The following is a 15,534-nucleotide window of genomic DNA, read 5'->3' as shown; positions in this document are numbered from 1 at the left end:
TTCTAATAAAATGTATTTATTTTACATTTTTATTTAATAAAAATAAGTATTAAAAGATACAAACAATAATAGCTATGAAACTATAATTCTGCGAATCGCTTTTGTAAGGTTATTGATGATCACAGTAAATGGGCGTGTTAAATGATATTTTATTATATGTAGAATCTTAATGGAATTACGACATACAATATAATATGAGAATAATTTGTTCGTCCTGTAAAGACTAGATAGTGCATCTATTCAAATCCATTGAAAATTTTAAAATGATAGATGGATATGCGTGAGATAAATGAGCGCAATTGTTAGATTTTCCTATATTTATATGAAAAAATCGCTTATTTTAGTAATTACTGACACTTTGTCGTGAACATTCGGCAGGTGTAATATCCCCATTACAACCAAGGCGATGTTATAGGTTACATGAAATAACTCATGCTCTTAAAGGCGGGTACAGATCAAAAGATTCGTAGGTATATTATTGTGTTAATAACATTTTGAACTTTCTGCTTGACTAGCAGTGACTGTAAATGGTGATTCATAGCGGTGATCGTGGATGCAAAGACCTTCATAAATTTTTGATGTACACCCGAATTTAGAGAGAAGACAGTGTTTATATTATCAGGAAATAACAGAGTTATGAATTGGCAGTTTTAAGTTGTACATTATATCTCTCTGACGCTTAACGTTTTCCTCTATTCTTGTATGCTGGAGGTTGACCTTGACCTGGCTGCTGAGGATTGGCTGCGATGTATTCCAGAGCTCTTTGTATTGCGGGAGGTATCGGTGGTGGAGTTGGAAGATGACTTCCCTGAAAAATAATTTTCCGTTATACCCTCATCGTCACATATTTTAAAACAGGACATAACTAACATAAAATTGTACATTTAGAGTTATATCTTGAAGTATTTAGCATAAATGCAACAGCGCTACAGTATTATTAAGATCGTATGTAGATCTGTGGTACGCATTGCGCGATAATAATGCAGTTAGTAGACAATATCTGTCCTACAAACAGGTATGTGTTTTGGTAAAGAATATGTTAATATTATGCAAAGAATTGTTCTTGCTTCTAAACTTGTTGCGAGACTATAAATGGAGATGTCCATCGAGTTCATGATAACGAGCTCATTTTTATATGCATATGGAAGATGTACGTGAGATGAAGGATGCAACACAAGCTTTATAAGGTAATTATAGTATAATTAGCTCGTTTTAAATTTTTTGAATCGAATTAAGTAACGTCTGTATATATTCCTTTGCTCTGTTAGGCTTTCTCTGATCCAAGCCATTATACCAATTATACCAATAATTATTATACCAAGTTGCCCCTTTTGTTAGATAAATATATTGCATACAGGATGTTTTTTTCACCAACCGGACTCACGAACTCACGGACTTCACAAGTATTCTATACACCGGGTCCATTAACAACTCATAGTTTACTAGTTAAGCCAATCCCAATTCAAAACTACCATGCAAGTGTTTTACCTGTATTATGTAACGAGTATAAGGCCTTCGCTTCTAGGGAATGACATAAAACTGTCGGTGATGTTTGATGTTTCGTATTAATTATCCAAAAGTAATTTGGATGTATTACGTAAACATTTTATATTTTATGCTAAATTAATTATATCCAATAAAAGAAACTGACAATTCATATGAAACACATGAGATTTATTACTAAAATATTGAAATCAGTTCAAATTCAAATTTGGTAGCTGTTGCTATATTACCCGATAAAGTTGCGTAGGCGTCGTAAACTATAAGTAAGCTTGATTGGTAATGGCCTAGTTTGTTTCGACGTATTAAAGATATTCATATCAGTGTCACATCAACATTAAGACCATTTCCCATTTCCCAAGAACGGGTCACGGGTCGACATTTGATATTTTGAAGTGACATTTACACATATAAATTGGCCAACTCACACCCGCGCCTGTTCTGCACTGACATCTTCTATAGGTCCTTACGTAATAACTATGATTCAGGCTTTCAAGGCATAATTTGTGCTAGAACCACTCCCATCTAGGTATTTCAGTTTGAATTTATAATTCCTAACAAAACTTTTTTTTTAGTCTTACAACATTTGTTCGTTGATATATAAAGAGGTGTTTTTACAAGTATTACGCAATTGTTTAAAGAATTAGTAACAAAAGATTTTCGTAACAAGGAAAGTAGTCAAACAGCCAAATTATATAATAGCTAGTTAAAGAAAAATCGTAACGATCAATCAAAACATTTAAAACAAATGCTGATTATTGTCAATTATATGCGTTTATTGTTCATAGTCGTACTTGTTGAGATCACACTGATTATGACGAACCTTTCCAAATGAATATTGTGTGGTCTTACATTTGTAAATGTCATATAAATAAAAACTATAGTTTCTTATTCTTCAGTAGGTCAATGCTGATTACATATATATGCATTGTGAATTTGGAGTAAAGTACAATTGGCAAACTTTAATACTTAAAACAAAGATGAAAAGTTCATAACCTGATCCATTAAAAAAAGAAAAATAGAACAAACTTATATTCTTATGAAAACATTTTTTTTTTTCATTATTGCGTAAAATCTTTCTTTTTTCTTATCAATCATATAAATTTAGATAATATGCCATCAGTTATTTTAGTACGCCGGATTCCGCGACACATCTGTCAGTTACATAGCTATTACCGAACGAAAGATGTCAAGGTTTTTGTGTGCCGGTGTAGGGTCAGGTGAATAGCATTATAAAAGACGATAAATAAATACTTTATCACTGCGCAACGATTCGTTTTATTTTCTCGTTTTCTGTATAAAGTTTAATGTACTTTTATTGAGTTCAGATTATATTGAATTAAATTAAGTCGTATTAGTATTTGAATAAGGAAGAATTTGTAAAATGTGATGTACATTTAAGGGTAATACCATAAACAAATATGTAAAAAGTATGAATAATTATAATGACTTCTACAGAATGTTCAGACGGAAGCGGTATAATCGCAAACAAAAATGGTAAAGCGCTTGAAGATCTACAACAGTCATCTTTAGATAACATCAAGTATACTCGTTGTGACTACGAAATGGGTTTTTAAAATCATCGCGAAAAGTTTATGTGTCTGAGTTATTTTAATAGTAAATAATACAAAATATTTACGTGGATTAACTCTGCTTAAGACAAAATAGATATAGGTATTATTCCTTTTGCTTCCGATTGAATGAATTTTTAATGAGTGATACAAAGAATGTTAGGAAAATGTTTATGTTAGGAAAAGTCTTACACGACAAACATCTTGAGAATCAAATAACAGTTTAGGAATATAACGTACAGTACGTATACAAAACAGAAGTTTTGTCATACAAACATCTATTTTCTCGAAGCACCTTATAAAAGTATTTTTTAAAGGTGCCTCGATATTTACGTTATCCCCATGTTATTCCTTTTATCTGTTGCATACATTTTTAATTACATTACAAAATGCATTGGGGTTATTCTATGCGTCATAAATGTAATTGTATTGGTTTGGTAAGCTATTCATTGCTTTTTTCACCGAGCAACAGTTATGACATATTTCGGGTAAGGCGATCATCAGCAAGGGAGATCAGCTAACTGCGCAGTACAACAGTACACGTATAAGTGTGTGGGTAAAAAAAGTGCACCCCAATTCCTGTCAGACTCGGTATCAATGACTTCACGTGCTTACTTTGTGTCATTAACTAAAATGAGACTGCTATTGAGAATTTCTCGCAATAATACTTTCATTTTATTGGACTGACCAAAAGGCTTGTTACCAACATACCTTGGAATTCACAGTCTTATAAGCTAAACACTCAATGAAACAGGCAACTAATATTTAAATGATCTTACCTGAGGCTGGAACCCATTTTCATCTGCGACGTATGTGAGAGCGATGGGTGACCCATCTGGTGCCTTGTAGCTGACACTACCCTCGGCGACTTGTATCTCCTTACCTTCACCTTGTCCGAAATTCTTAACATATCCTTTCTCTTGCGCTGCTATTTCGTTACCAGTTTCGAATCTAAATAAAAACAAATTAAAGATTACAACAACTGTCATGTGAAACTATTCTTCTTATTACATATTAAGCAAAGTGCTTACAATAATACAAAAATAAGTTTCACACGGTGATTACTTGTATTACGAAGATGAAAATAAGCTTATCTATAGCTTGGAATATTTTATTCATTAATGTCTTATGTTATCGAAGATTGTAATTAACAGCCAATTCAATTAAATCAAAATGTACTTTATGGGCCGCGATGGTCATACATGCAAACAAAATCTATTTAGAAGAGCTTAATAAAAAGTGTAATACGTAACTTAGACGCCTACATAGACAAAACCTAGTTGGTTTGAAGCTTGCACAATTTTATTGAATCAACAAGTTGGCGGTATCGCCTAGTGATATCTAACGTAACTTTAAATGTGAAGAAATTTAGAAACTCTAGAACATATCATACTACATAATCTCATTATACCATATATCACATATTATGCTACATAATCTCAGTATACAATATAAATATTATCATTTATAATTACTGTTTGTTGAAATTTCAAATTTCATTTATTACTATTAATGACATTTATTTTTATATAATGTAACAATTATTTTTTGTACGATCTTTGTTAATGTTATTTTGTTCAGTTTGATGGAAATTTTCGCAGTAATTTGAATTTAGACAGAACGAAATATGGTAGCAGTGACGTGATGGAATTTCGTCTACAGTGAATCAAAAAGACTATCATATGAAAACATATGTAAATTGTCTTTGATTTCTATCCCGTCACACACACGCATTTAGTACGATGAAACGGATATCCAACACAACATGCGATTTCTAGCAGTGGCTTTTAAAACATCAGACTGCAACACTTTTCACAATTTTTTGTGTCCTGTTAGGAATTTTACCGTAAGAGTTTTGGAGCTACTTAATCACTATAGTAGCGGAGCGGTTGTAGAATAATACAGAGCTTCATCACCTTTCGTATTTCAAAAAGGACGGATAAGAGGAAGAGTCGAGGATCAGTAAGGTTTTGTGTCTTAACAGAAAATAATTGTAGACCTCAGTCCGAAAAAGTACTTACGCCCATTTATAGGATCCATCTACATTTGGTCCGTCTGATTCAAAGCGAAGTATAGGTATGGGATCATTTCCTCTCTGCGGTTGCGCATTTAAGCTGACAACTAGCAAACTAATGAAAATTATCGAGATCTGTAACAAAAATGAATATTTGTTTATCATTGTAAAAAATAGTTCATCATATATCATATTAGCGATTGAACCGTGGTTCAGAATTTCAACTCATGAAATGACTAGTCGCGACTTCAAATGATAACAATTCGTTATGATATATTTTCTATACTAGTTCAATTCTAAGGACAGTGCATTTTTAATACTTAATTACTATTACTTGATTCTACATACCGAATTAGGTCCAGAAGAACGAACTCCTCGCATTCAACAGTATAGATTCGGAATTTTATGTACTACAAAAGGCTCATTTTTGAGTCTGCTATTTAAATTTATACTATTAAATTAGTATTGGTGATTTCATTACAAATATTAAAAACGCCTGACATTATTTTATAGCAATAAATTGTAGGGTAATAATTGATATTATAATATGAGCAGGCTATTTAAATTATAATTGAATGGCTACCATTCAATCATAAGTAATGGTGTATATTACGTTTTTGTTACTTTATACTTAACGCAATACAATCCAAACTAATTGATGGTCATTTACTATGTTTATTAATAAAAAAATACATTATAGCATCTGATAATATAGACATTTAAAAATAGTTAAAACTATTTGTATTTGTTTACCTATATTAAAATTAAAAAAAATAAGAATATTATGACAAATAATCAAAAAATCAACAAAAAAATATATATTTTATAAGTAAGATTTTGGTACGCATTTTACTTATTTATTTTTAAGTATACGAAGCAACTACCGCAGTAGGTATTTGATAACAATATAATACTAAGCAAATCTCCATGAACTTAAAAGAAAATGAAGGGAAGCATGTGATACGTCATACTTTAATATCCTGTAAGCCATCGTTGTTTCTTTGTCCTTTTATTTTATTATTTTTTTGTATTATATTATATGTATGTATATATTTATTTATAGTTATATGTATGTGTATTGTTATATTTTATATGCTTTATAACATTTATCAAAATTATTGTACCCCTTCACAACTGGTTGTTTTACAACCAGTTCTCTGCCCAAAGGTTGCCTGGAAGAGATCCCTGTTTTAAGCGATAAGGCCGCCTGGTGCATTCATGTAGTTTACAATGTTAATCCTTAGGTATAATGTAACATTAAGTGTTGGTGCAATAAAGCATATATGAATAAAATCATTGCCATCGTACTCATCTAAAGCGTACCGTGAACGGTTCAAATGTTACAACCGGAATGAGGAAAGAAAGGGTTTCGTGACCTGACGCCTATCTTGCATAAATTAATGCGATTCTCGGACGAAAAGTGCACTATAAACTTCAGCAACTTATAATATCTTTAAACTTTATTATTATTATAGACAAAATTTAATATTTGTTATATATTTTTTACGTTGATATATTTAAATTACTTATTAAATCATAATTCACAAATTCATCACAACTGTATAAAAATCAGTAATATTCATGTATATACAAAATAACATTTAAAAAAAAACATTGACTTTTAACTACAAACTGGCATTTCATGGGAAGATAAAGCTTTTGCTCCTCTAAATCAGCAGCCGTTATCTCGTCATGTTTTAATTTCATTTCATGAAAGTGGTTTCTTTTCAATTATTCTTAAACCGTATACGAAATTTTTGTTAATGTTTTATAAATAATAATAAAATAGATTACTCTATTTCTAATCTGCCCAACTGAACGCACAAGCGACTGAAATTATTCCACTTAGAACCTTTAATTAGCAAAGTGTCCAAAATGAAGGGATGGTAACGCCTCCGAAATTATGATTACATAACGATAGTAATGGCACACGCAACAGGCAGCTAATTTCCTCATACATACATATATTCAACTACCACGTAAATATCTTCTTTGAGAATTATAATATAAAAACGATAATAATTATGATATTAAATGCAATAGGTCTCACCATGTTGTACGTGGCTGGACAATGATATCAGGTCTGGATTCTCTAAGCCTCACCACAAGTATGTGAACAGTGACACTGCCTTAGGTTTATATACCAGCTTCTTTACCTCTGAACTTCGTGCGACCTGAGCGCATCCCGACGATTCATCTAACGAAACGCACATTAGCTAACTTATGAATATATTTATTGAACGCACACATAACAAATGCATTTTAAACAATAAGTTACTAATGGATACCCATTATAAGTAATTACAGTTTTATTGAATCCTTGATAGGAATTGTATTTTACATTTATTGTTAGCATCGCCAATTTCGGATGATCTTTGTTATTGTATAAATTGAACCCACGATTCATTAATGACTATAAACTTTTGATATTTATTTATCGCTAAACAATTATTATTATCATGAGGAAGCTCGCGTTAATTTAACAATTGATATCAAATTAGTGGTTCTATTGCGGCTTATAATAAAATAAGCTTATTATATCTCATTAATACTTTTGTAACAAGCAATATACTAAGTAAATATAGAATAAAACTTATCGAATCAGTTCATTGGGAGGCAGAATCTTTAGTAAACTACTTCGTTATAACACGCAAAGGTAAGAGAAAATACACCAAAACAAACTTCAATATTCTTGGTTGTAAGGCTTTGTGCAAACCCATCTAGTTAAACACGTATGACCAAACAACAGTCTAGCCTGTAGAACTACAGGCACACGGGACATAACATTTCAGTTCCATAACTTGATGGCGCAATGACGATGTAAGGGATGTGTTGATATTTTTATATATGCAGTGCGAGCTAATGTTACTCGTTAGTTATTTTAGTAACATTCAGCCTTTATTTCATAAGCTAGTCATAATTAAGAATCACACAAAAACTTCTTATAATGTGTTATTTCTTAAGCAACATCATTATTATCATATCAAATTAAGTTATTATCATTACGGACTACGTTGCGACTATATACGGCCACGGCAAAATCGAATAAAAAAACAATTAATACTCTCAGCTCACTGAATGTGATGATTTACCGAAATATCTTGGGACGCCCTGATCCTGGTGGAAGTAACACGTGACCATAAAACAGACGAACATCAAAATGATCATCAAAGGAACCGTCGCATCGACGCAAATACTAAATTGAATTTTGATAAGTATTAGACAAATTGGTTTACAGTCTGTGATGACTTATTATTTCATTTACGTATCAGTAGAACGTATCTTATATTGACTACTGATTATATTATTCTTATTTTATTTTATTGTTAAAAATATAATAATTCTTCTTATCGCTTATGTCTTATGAATTGTACATTGTAAATTTTCGATACCGTATGTTGCAAGTTATCTATATACTCTAAGTATTAATATTAATTAAATTCATAATAATACTAGTAGCTGACGACAGTTGTTTATTTCTTATAGTTTCATCAAAGCAAGTATTAAATAGAATGAAAGTACATATACACTTATATATGAATACAGGCACTTGTTCTAGCTATTGTTTTTTTTTAATAATATGAATACTAATAATACTAAAAAAATAATGCTAAGGTCAAATAAATAAGATTCAGTGATCATTGACATTATTACCCAAACATATTACGCTATTCAATTTTATCGCTTGAAAGAATGACGTAGAAAAATATTTTATGGCACAGAGAATGATTAGACGTAGGTGCGAATACAAAAACAACATAACAAACATAAAAATATAAAAATACGATGAAAACATAACAATTCTCGGAGTACTATAATAAAAAATAGATTTTTTTTTGAATGGAACCATGATCATGCTTATGCAAAATACAGTCGTCACAAATTTGACAATCTCTTGACTATCGAAATATAAACATAACCCTAAACATTTGTAAATAAATCAATGCGTTGTTTTATAGTCAAAACCACTTTATTTACCTACACAACATTTATTACTGAGGTCGTTACTGTATAAATTGAGTTATACTAAATTCAACATCAACATTACATAGTACTATTAACAAAATATATAAAAACCTTATATTTGCGATATTAACAACATCTTTCAATACATTAACTTGTTCAAGGAATTATTAAATATAACATAGGAAAATGTAGTATGGGAACACGCTGTATAATGTCAAGGCTTAGATGTTATACGATTTACGGATCTAAGATAAATATTTTTATCTTTGTTGGAAAATTAGCAGTAGCATTATCAAGCTCTGTATACACAGGTATTATACAATTTCTATAATTATTAACTTGAACAATTCACCAGTTACCTATAATTTTTCAAATTAGGGTAAGATTTAACGTTTAACAGTAATTCGAAAGACAACATTTAATTTTAATATTTTTAAGACAATTTGTTTGTATTATCTGTTTTGACAATATGATAAATATACACACAAAAAATATTGATAAATGCACAAGAAAAAAGTTATAAATGAAACAAAAATATACGTCATATAATAAACATTGAACTTTGTTAATTAACATTGCAAATAGCAGTTTCAGCTACGTCTTTTTAGTTTTCAGTTTTCATTGGCTCAGATTTTCTGAGCCAATTTCTGTTATTTTCTTTAAGAATGCTATAAGTAAAAGAAAACGTAACAGCTGTCAATTTCCTCCTTTTATAGTAGGGGCTGTAGTTAGTAGACTGATATGGGGTATATCAGCCCCTGTACAAAAGAATGCTATCTGACTCATACAGATGAGCTGTTTTTCTTCACCGTCGAATACTAGAAGAGTTGTAATCGTAAGAGATACAAATACATATGTGTTCCAACTACGGAATCATCTCGGATCATTTTTAAGGAATATTTTTAGTAGTATGAAATAAATCTGACCTAGATATTGAACAAAACAAGTCTAAACTCTCTAAGCTTTTGCTGAACAATATGCAATAATTTGCATGCACATGAAAGTGATGTTATTCAGTACATCATTGTACCTTATTATCCAATGATTGCCAAATAATATTGCAAAGCAGCCAAAGTGTTAACAAGTGAATCTGACATATAGTGGCAGGCTAATCAAATGTTTTATTAAATAGAAACCGTTCATTATGGTTTATTTCACCATCGTGCAAGACTTGACTTGTCCATAAAGGCCAAGTATATATTTAGTAATACATATACAAATCGCCCATAAATGATCTGCAAATCCTGTTTTGCGGGTGGTATTTGATGACACTTATAAAATACATACGATCAATGTAACGAGAATAAATTTACATTATCTGAATTATTGCGTTTAATAACTTATGAATCAATAATTATAGTGTACTTCTGGTATTTGCTTATCATGCGACTTTTTATATAAAATCTTAAATTGTATTAATTAATATTATTGTTAAGAATCGTGTTGTGTGACTGGCTAGTCCGTTTTCTTTTTTAAATATATCTTTATTAATTTAGTTGTACTACCAAGATTATATATATTTGCACTACTGTAAAAACATATGTCAGTCATATCATATATAAAAAAAAAAACACTATTACTGATAGAGGCCTTACTTTTTATTAAATTAATCTGTATAACTTTTTTTATCTATCTATTCATAATGATTAGGTTCATGATGGTGATGATTAGAATGTTAGCAGTATCGTATAAAGCCACATGCGGTGAAACAAAAATATATAAAATAAAAAATATAACATAAAAATGATTAAATTACCGAAATAAACAAATGTTACCAAAATCAAAGTCAAAATATTCATTTTTCAAGTTAATATGCTCATAAGAGCACATCTGAGTCATAGTCGGTACAGTTTTGAATTAAATGTAAAACATCGGTTCGTAAATTTTACATAGTGTCTGCCGCGAAGAGCCAGTAAGATACAGTACCTAAGCATAGTAGTTACTGTTTTCCACAATTTACAGAGCATTTCGGTAAAAGAAAACATCCACGGTATTTTATTTGTACCATAATCTTGTGTGTGATTGTCATATTTAACCTTGTTTTTTGATATGTGCTTAATTTTTAAATATGACAAGCTATGAATACTTTTATGTAAACGAATACCGTGCCCCAGAAAGGAAGTACTATTTTTGCCAAGTGGGAAACGAGGTGTTATTAGTTTATCTTTGCTCCTCGTGTCTATACAATGATTGTTATCGTTTCTTTGGAAAATATCTATAGTATTATGAATATACATAATACAAAGTATTATGATAAACTGATCCTATGATATTACGCCATTATGCAAACTGTTGTCATGATGAAAGTAAATGTCCTTTCGTAATATGGTAAGATACCTAGCACATTCCACCCCAAGAAACAAGTAAACAAAAGTATTTAAAACATGTATTCACGTTAATTTTCTTGATTTAGTTTTGTTCAACATACTAATATTATATTTTTCGAAATATAATGTAACTACACAGACTGCGTTTATGTGAAATATTATTTATGTTTTTATACAGAGCGGTGAACATTAGTATTGGCCTTCTCAACACTTTATCGTTTTACTAGTAAGAAATAACTTGTCTGTATAAATAATTAATACAATAATACAAACTGAAACCTCGGCATTGTCCGCGTCTCTCGATTTACGCCTCTTGAAGGGAAAAAAGATAGGCTATGTCTGTCCTTTTTATTCATTACATCGTTCCGAATTTCATTTGTTAAATAGTGCAAATACGATTAACATTTTTATATGTACCTAAATTTGTATGAATATTAAATTCGAGACAGCATTTTAGTTTAATTTTCATACGTAGCGGAAATCTAACCAACTTCTTGATGTTTGCTGTCAAATAACTCTGCATTATACGCGTCGTACCTAAGTATTTAACGTCAATCTGAAAGTTAATAATAATTATAGCCTCATGTCTTCTTATTGCAATAATTATATTCTTATAAAATAAAAATCTTGACAAAACGCCTGCTTTTTATTTAATAGCTATAGTAGCAATTTTATAAAAATAAAACAGGTCAATTTTCGTTTGCTTTAATTCGATACGTTTAAATTCACCCCATTATTATAGTGAGATTTTATCAAGACAAAGGTAAATAAAAAGCAATGAAATTATCTATGCTTTAATATAATATTTTTTATGACTTTCCAAAATACACTCAGTGTTTCTTTAAAAGATAAATGTTTTTTTTTTTTTTTTTTTTTTTTTTTTTTTTTTTTTTTTTATGGTATAGGTTGGCGGACGAGCATATGGGCCACCTGATGGTAAGTGGTGACCATCGCCCATAGACATTAACGCTGTAAGAATTATTAACTATTCCTTACATCGTCAATGTGCCACCAACCTTGGGAACTAAGATGTTATGTCCCTTGTGCCTGTAGTTACACTGGCTCATTCACCCTTCAGACCGGAACACAACAATACTGAGTACTGTTGTTTGGCGGTAGAATAACTGATGAGTGGGTGGTACCTACCCAGACGGGCTTGCACAAAGCCCTACCACCAAGCATGCTTATTTACATAAGAAATTATAGTCTGTTACGTTGGTAAAACAGCTGATTTGGATTTGACTCTAATGCTGGAAAGATGTTGGAAAAATCTTTCACTTACAGATTTCCTTAACCTAGACCATTTCAACCCCAAAAAGAGGAAGAAGTATGCGCGTTACTAGAAAAATAACCATTTATCGTATCGCCACAATTTGAAAAAAATTCGATAGCCACTACAGCCACTACACTAGTATCGAAATATTCGGCGTTAATATTTCGAGCCTCGTTTCGTTTCGTGGTCAATTGGAAGGCAAAGCCAAATTGGCAGTGACAGTATTTTACGTCGGCCCATCGACAAAACTTGGCGGAAAACATGTGGGGCCACCCACATGGAGTACTGCTCCCACTACTGGTGGGTGCTCCCCAGTACCAGCTCCTTCCACTCGACTGTATCCAACTCTCGAATTATCGACAATCAAGCCCTTTCCGATCTGCTCGATCCTTTGGCTTTGTGTAGAGATGTTGGATTACTCTGCAATTGCATCGAGGAATTATTGGTATTAATCCCGGCTGCTGAATTTCACCTTTGGACATCTCATAAAATTCAAAGTATCACCCGTACCACCTCGATGTCCGAAATTCCAAAAAATTATACATAGAAAGTTGCCTTTCTCTTATTTTTATTATTTCTTTTTAAATAATTATAATATTCACTCATTATTAAAATTAAAATAAATGACTGTCAAAAACATAACGAAATCGACTTCAAAAATTTATCTGCAAGTACACATAAACTGAAAATTTAAAAGCAATATTTACTCAGGCGCGCCATATTAAATAATATTAGTAGATAAAGACGCAAGTTAAAAGAAGTGTTTTTAAAACATCAAAAAGAGCGGGTATCAATTATTAAAGTCCCATTTTTTCTTAAAAAAAAACTAAAATAGACATGTGTCATGCAAGTTTTACATAACATTAGATGCTATTTCTGAAATTATTACATTTCCATTGAGAATTCTAAGGTCCAATCATGAGGCACTTTATCTCGGATGACCTATAAAAGGACTTTGTCTTTATACACATGTCTCTTTGTCACTAAAAAAATCCTTCCGTCGATCTTTGGACACTAAATTTAACAAGGATATTGTCTTCCGTGGCTGTTAAGTAGGTGTATGGACGAGTTAAGGTGTATGTATATGGTTGCATTTACATATCAATAGAACTACCTACTCTGTGGTAAAAAAACTCTAAGTTAAATCGCACTTCACGTAAAGATGTAAAAATAACTATTAGTTAAAGAGGCCACATTTACATGCAATTTAAATTTTCTTATTCTGTAGTTATTGTTTCTGTAATTAAGTTGATGCAATAACTAATCCCGCTTTTTTGTCATTTCATGTTTATTATACACTCGACATCTTCTTGTAATGAATTTAAATAAATTTGTGGGCTCGGCTAAGTCATGCGTAGGTCTTATGGTCGATTTCACTAAAACGATTTGATGCGACTGATTGAACATAAAATTGAATGTTCAGTAGATGCTTTTAGATTTCCTAACAGATTTCAAATGTAATTACGATTGCAACAAAACTGCGATCGTAACGTCAGTCAGCTCATAAGTTAATTGTATTCAAAATACCTTATAATATATCTAAATATAAATTATAAGATCAAGAAATGTACGTTAGTCTCGTCAATAGTATAATCTTAAAGTGTCTGAAATACTTCTCAGATAAAAATATAATAATAAATAGATATAATAACAATGTTCTCCTAAATCTCTGCATCTTGCATAATTTAAGTATTACGAAAAACCTCCCTCATTTATTGATAAAGGTTATTAATAAATTACTTTTTAGGGTAATGAATATTTATTATTGTCCATGCTTATTCGCTTAAAAGTAATTTCAGTCCTTAACTAGGAATACATTCCGCTAGAAAAGGAGATAGGAAAGTAACTCTACACGTTCTTTTTACCTCCACCCGAATCCTAAAAGACGAAAGGACTAATCGGCGCTATTCTTGGTACTTTCAGTGTATTCAGGGCATCTCAACTTTGGAAGTCTACTTAAGCAGGTCTAACGGAATGTGTAGTGTACTTTAAAATGTCGATTTACAGAAGGAACTATCCTAACTGACAAATCATTATTATCAGGATAACATAAGGTTGTATAAAGACTTGGAATTTGATGGAGGCAATGTAGAAAAGCACTATTAAAGCGGTGAACACTCATTCAATATTTAACTTACCTTATTATCCTGTGTGATAGTTTTGGTTTTAAGGTTAGATAAACGTGATGGCCGTTTTATGCACAAATATACAAAAAGTAAAACATCAAGTGAGTAAGTGAGGCTCTGGGTCATAGTATTCAAATGAAAATTACAATGATACACGTTGGTCATTCATTATGATGAGCCTCGTGAGTTACAAATGCAGAAGAACTTTCATCATTCCAATAATTTTTTTTTTTTACAAAAATGCAATAGGTCCAGACTAGCATTACTTGTGCATTATATCGTAATAAATGCAACAATAGAATATCATACTTTCTTACCTTACTACAGAGTAATCGGTTTTTAACGTATATATAATTATATGTATATCATTCTGCCGATATTTAGTATATTTGGTCGCTTGTACAACTTTCGTGTTATGTACTACCAAAGACGAAGTCTTAATCGTGTACTATAGAACCTTTTGATAATGATAATCCCTTCTACCATCATCGTGCATTTCAGTTAAAAATAATGCTGTTCCTGATCGTAGTATCAAGAAGTAGTAGAGGTAGAAGACCAAAGAATTAAATAAGATACAATTGTTTCAAGAATGATGTTTTAACTTGTCTTGCTTCAGATTTAAATAACATCCGGTATTTGTCAAACGATTTGACTAAGAACTCTTACTGAGTATATTTAATAGCTCTACTCCGGTGTAGGTCGGTACCTGGTTTTGTTACGACGTTTTTCAATACAGTAAAGAACATGAATATTTAGT

At 31.1% G+C, this 15,534-nt stretch overlaps 1 protein-coding gene across 1 annotated transcript; it reads right to left on the bottom strand.

Moving 5' to 3' along the window:
• Positions 1 to 7,275, bottom strand: LOC124530673 (endocuticle structural glycoprotein SgAbd-8-like). Its single transcript, XM_047104925.1, has 4 exons — positions 7,136 to 7,275; positions 5,093 to 5,220; positions 3,851 to 4,022; positions 1 to 808 (listed from the first exon to the last, which is right to left on the bottom strand). Exons 1-4 carry the CDS (start codon positions 7,136 to 7,138, stop codon positions 680 to 682), a joined length of 432 nt encoding a protein of 143 aa, XP_046960881.1. The 5' UTR covers positions 7,139 to 7,275; the 3' UTR covers positions 1 to 679.
• Between the last annotated feature and the right edge of the window lie 8,259 nt (positions 7,276 to 15,534).

The sequence above is a fragment of the Vanessa cardui genome, chromosome 6, assembly GCF_905220365.1.
Source record: "Vanessa cardui chromosome 6, ilVanCard2.1, whole genome shotgun sequence".
Lineage (NCBI taxonomy): Eukaryota > Metazoa > Arthropoda > Insecta > Lepidoptera > Nymphalidae > Vanessa > Vanessa cardui.
Note: the sequence above shows the minus strand (reverse complement) of the source record. Positions and strands in the feature narration are given on the sequence as shown.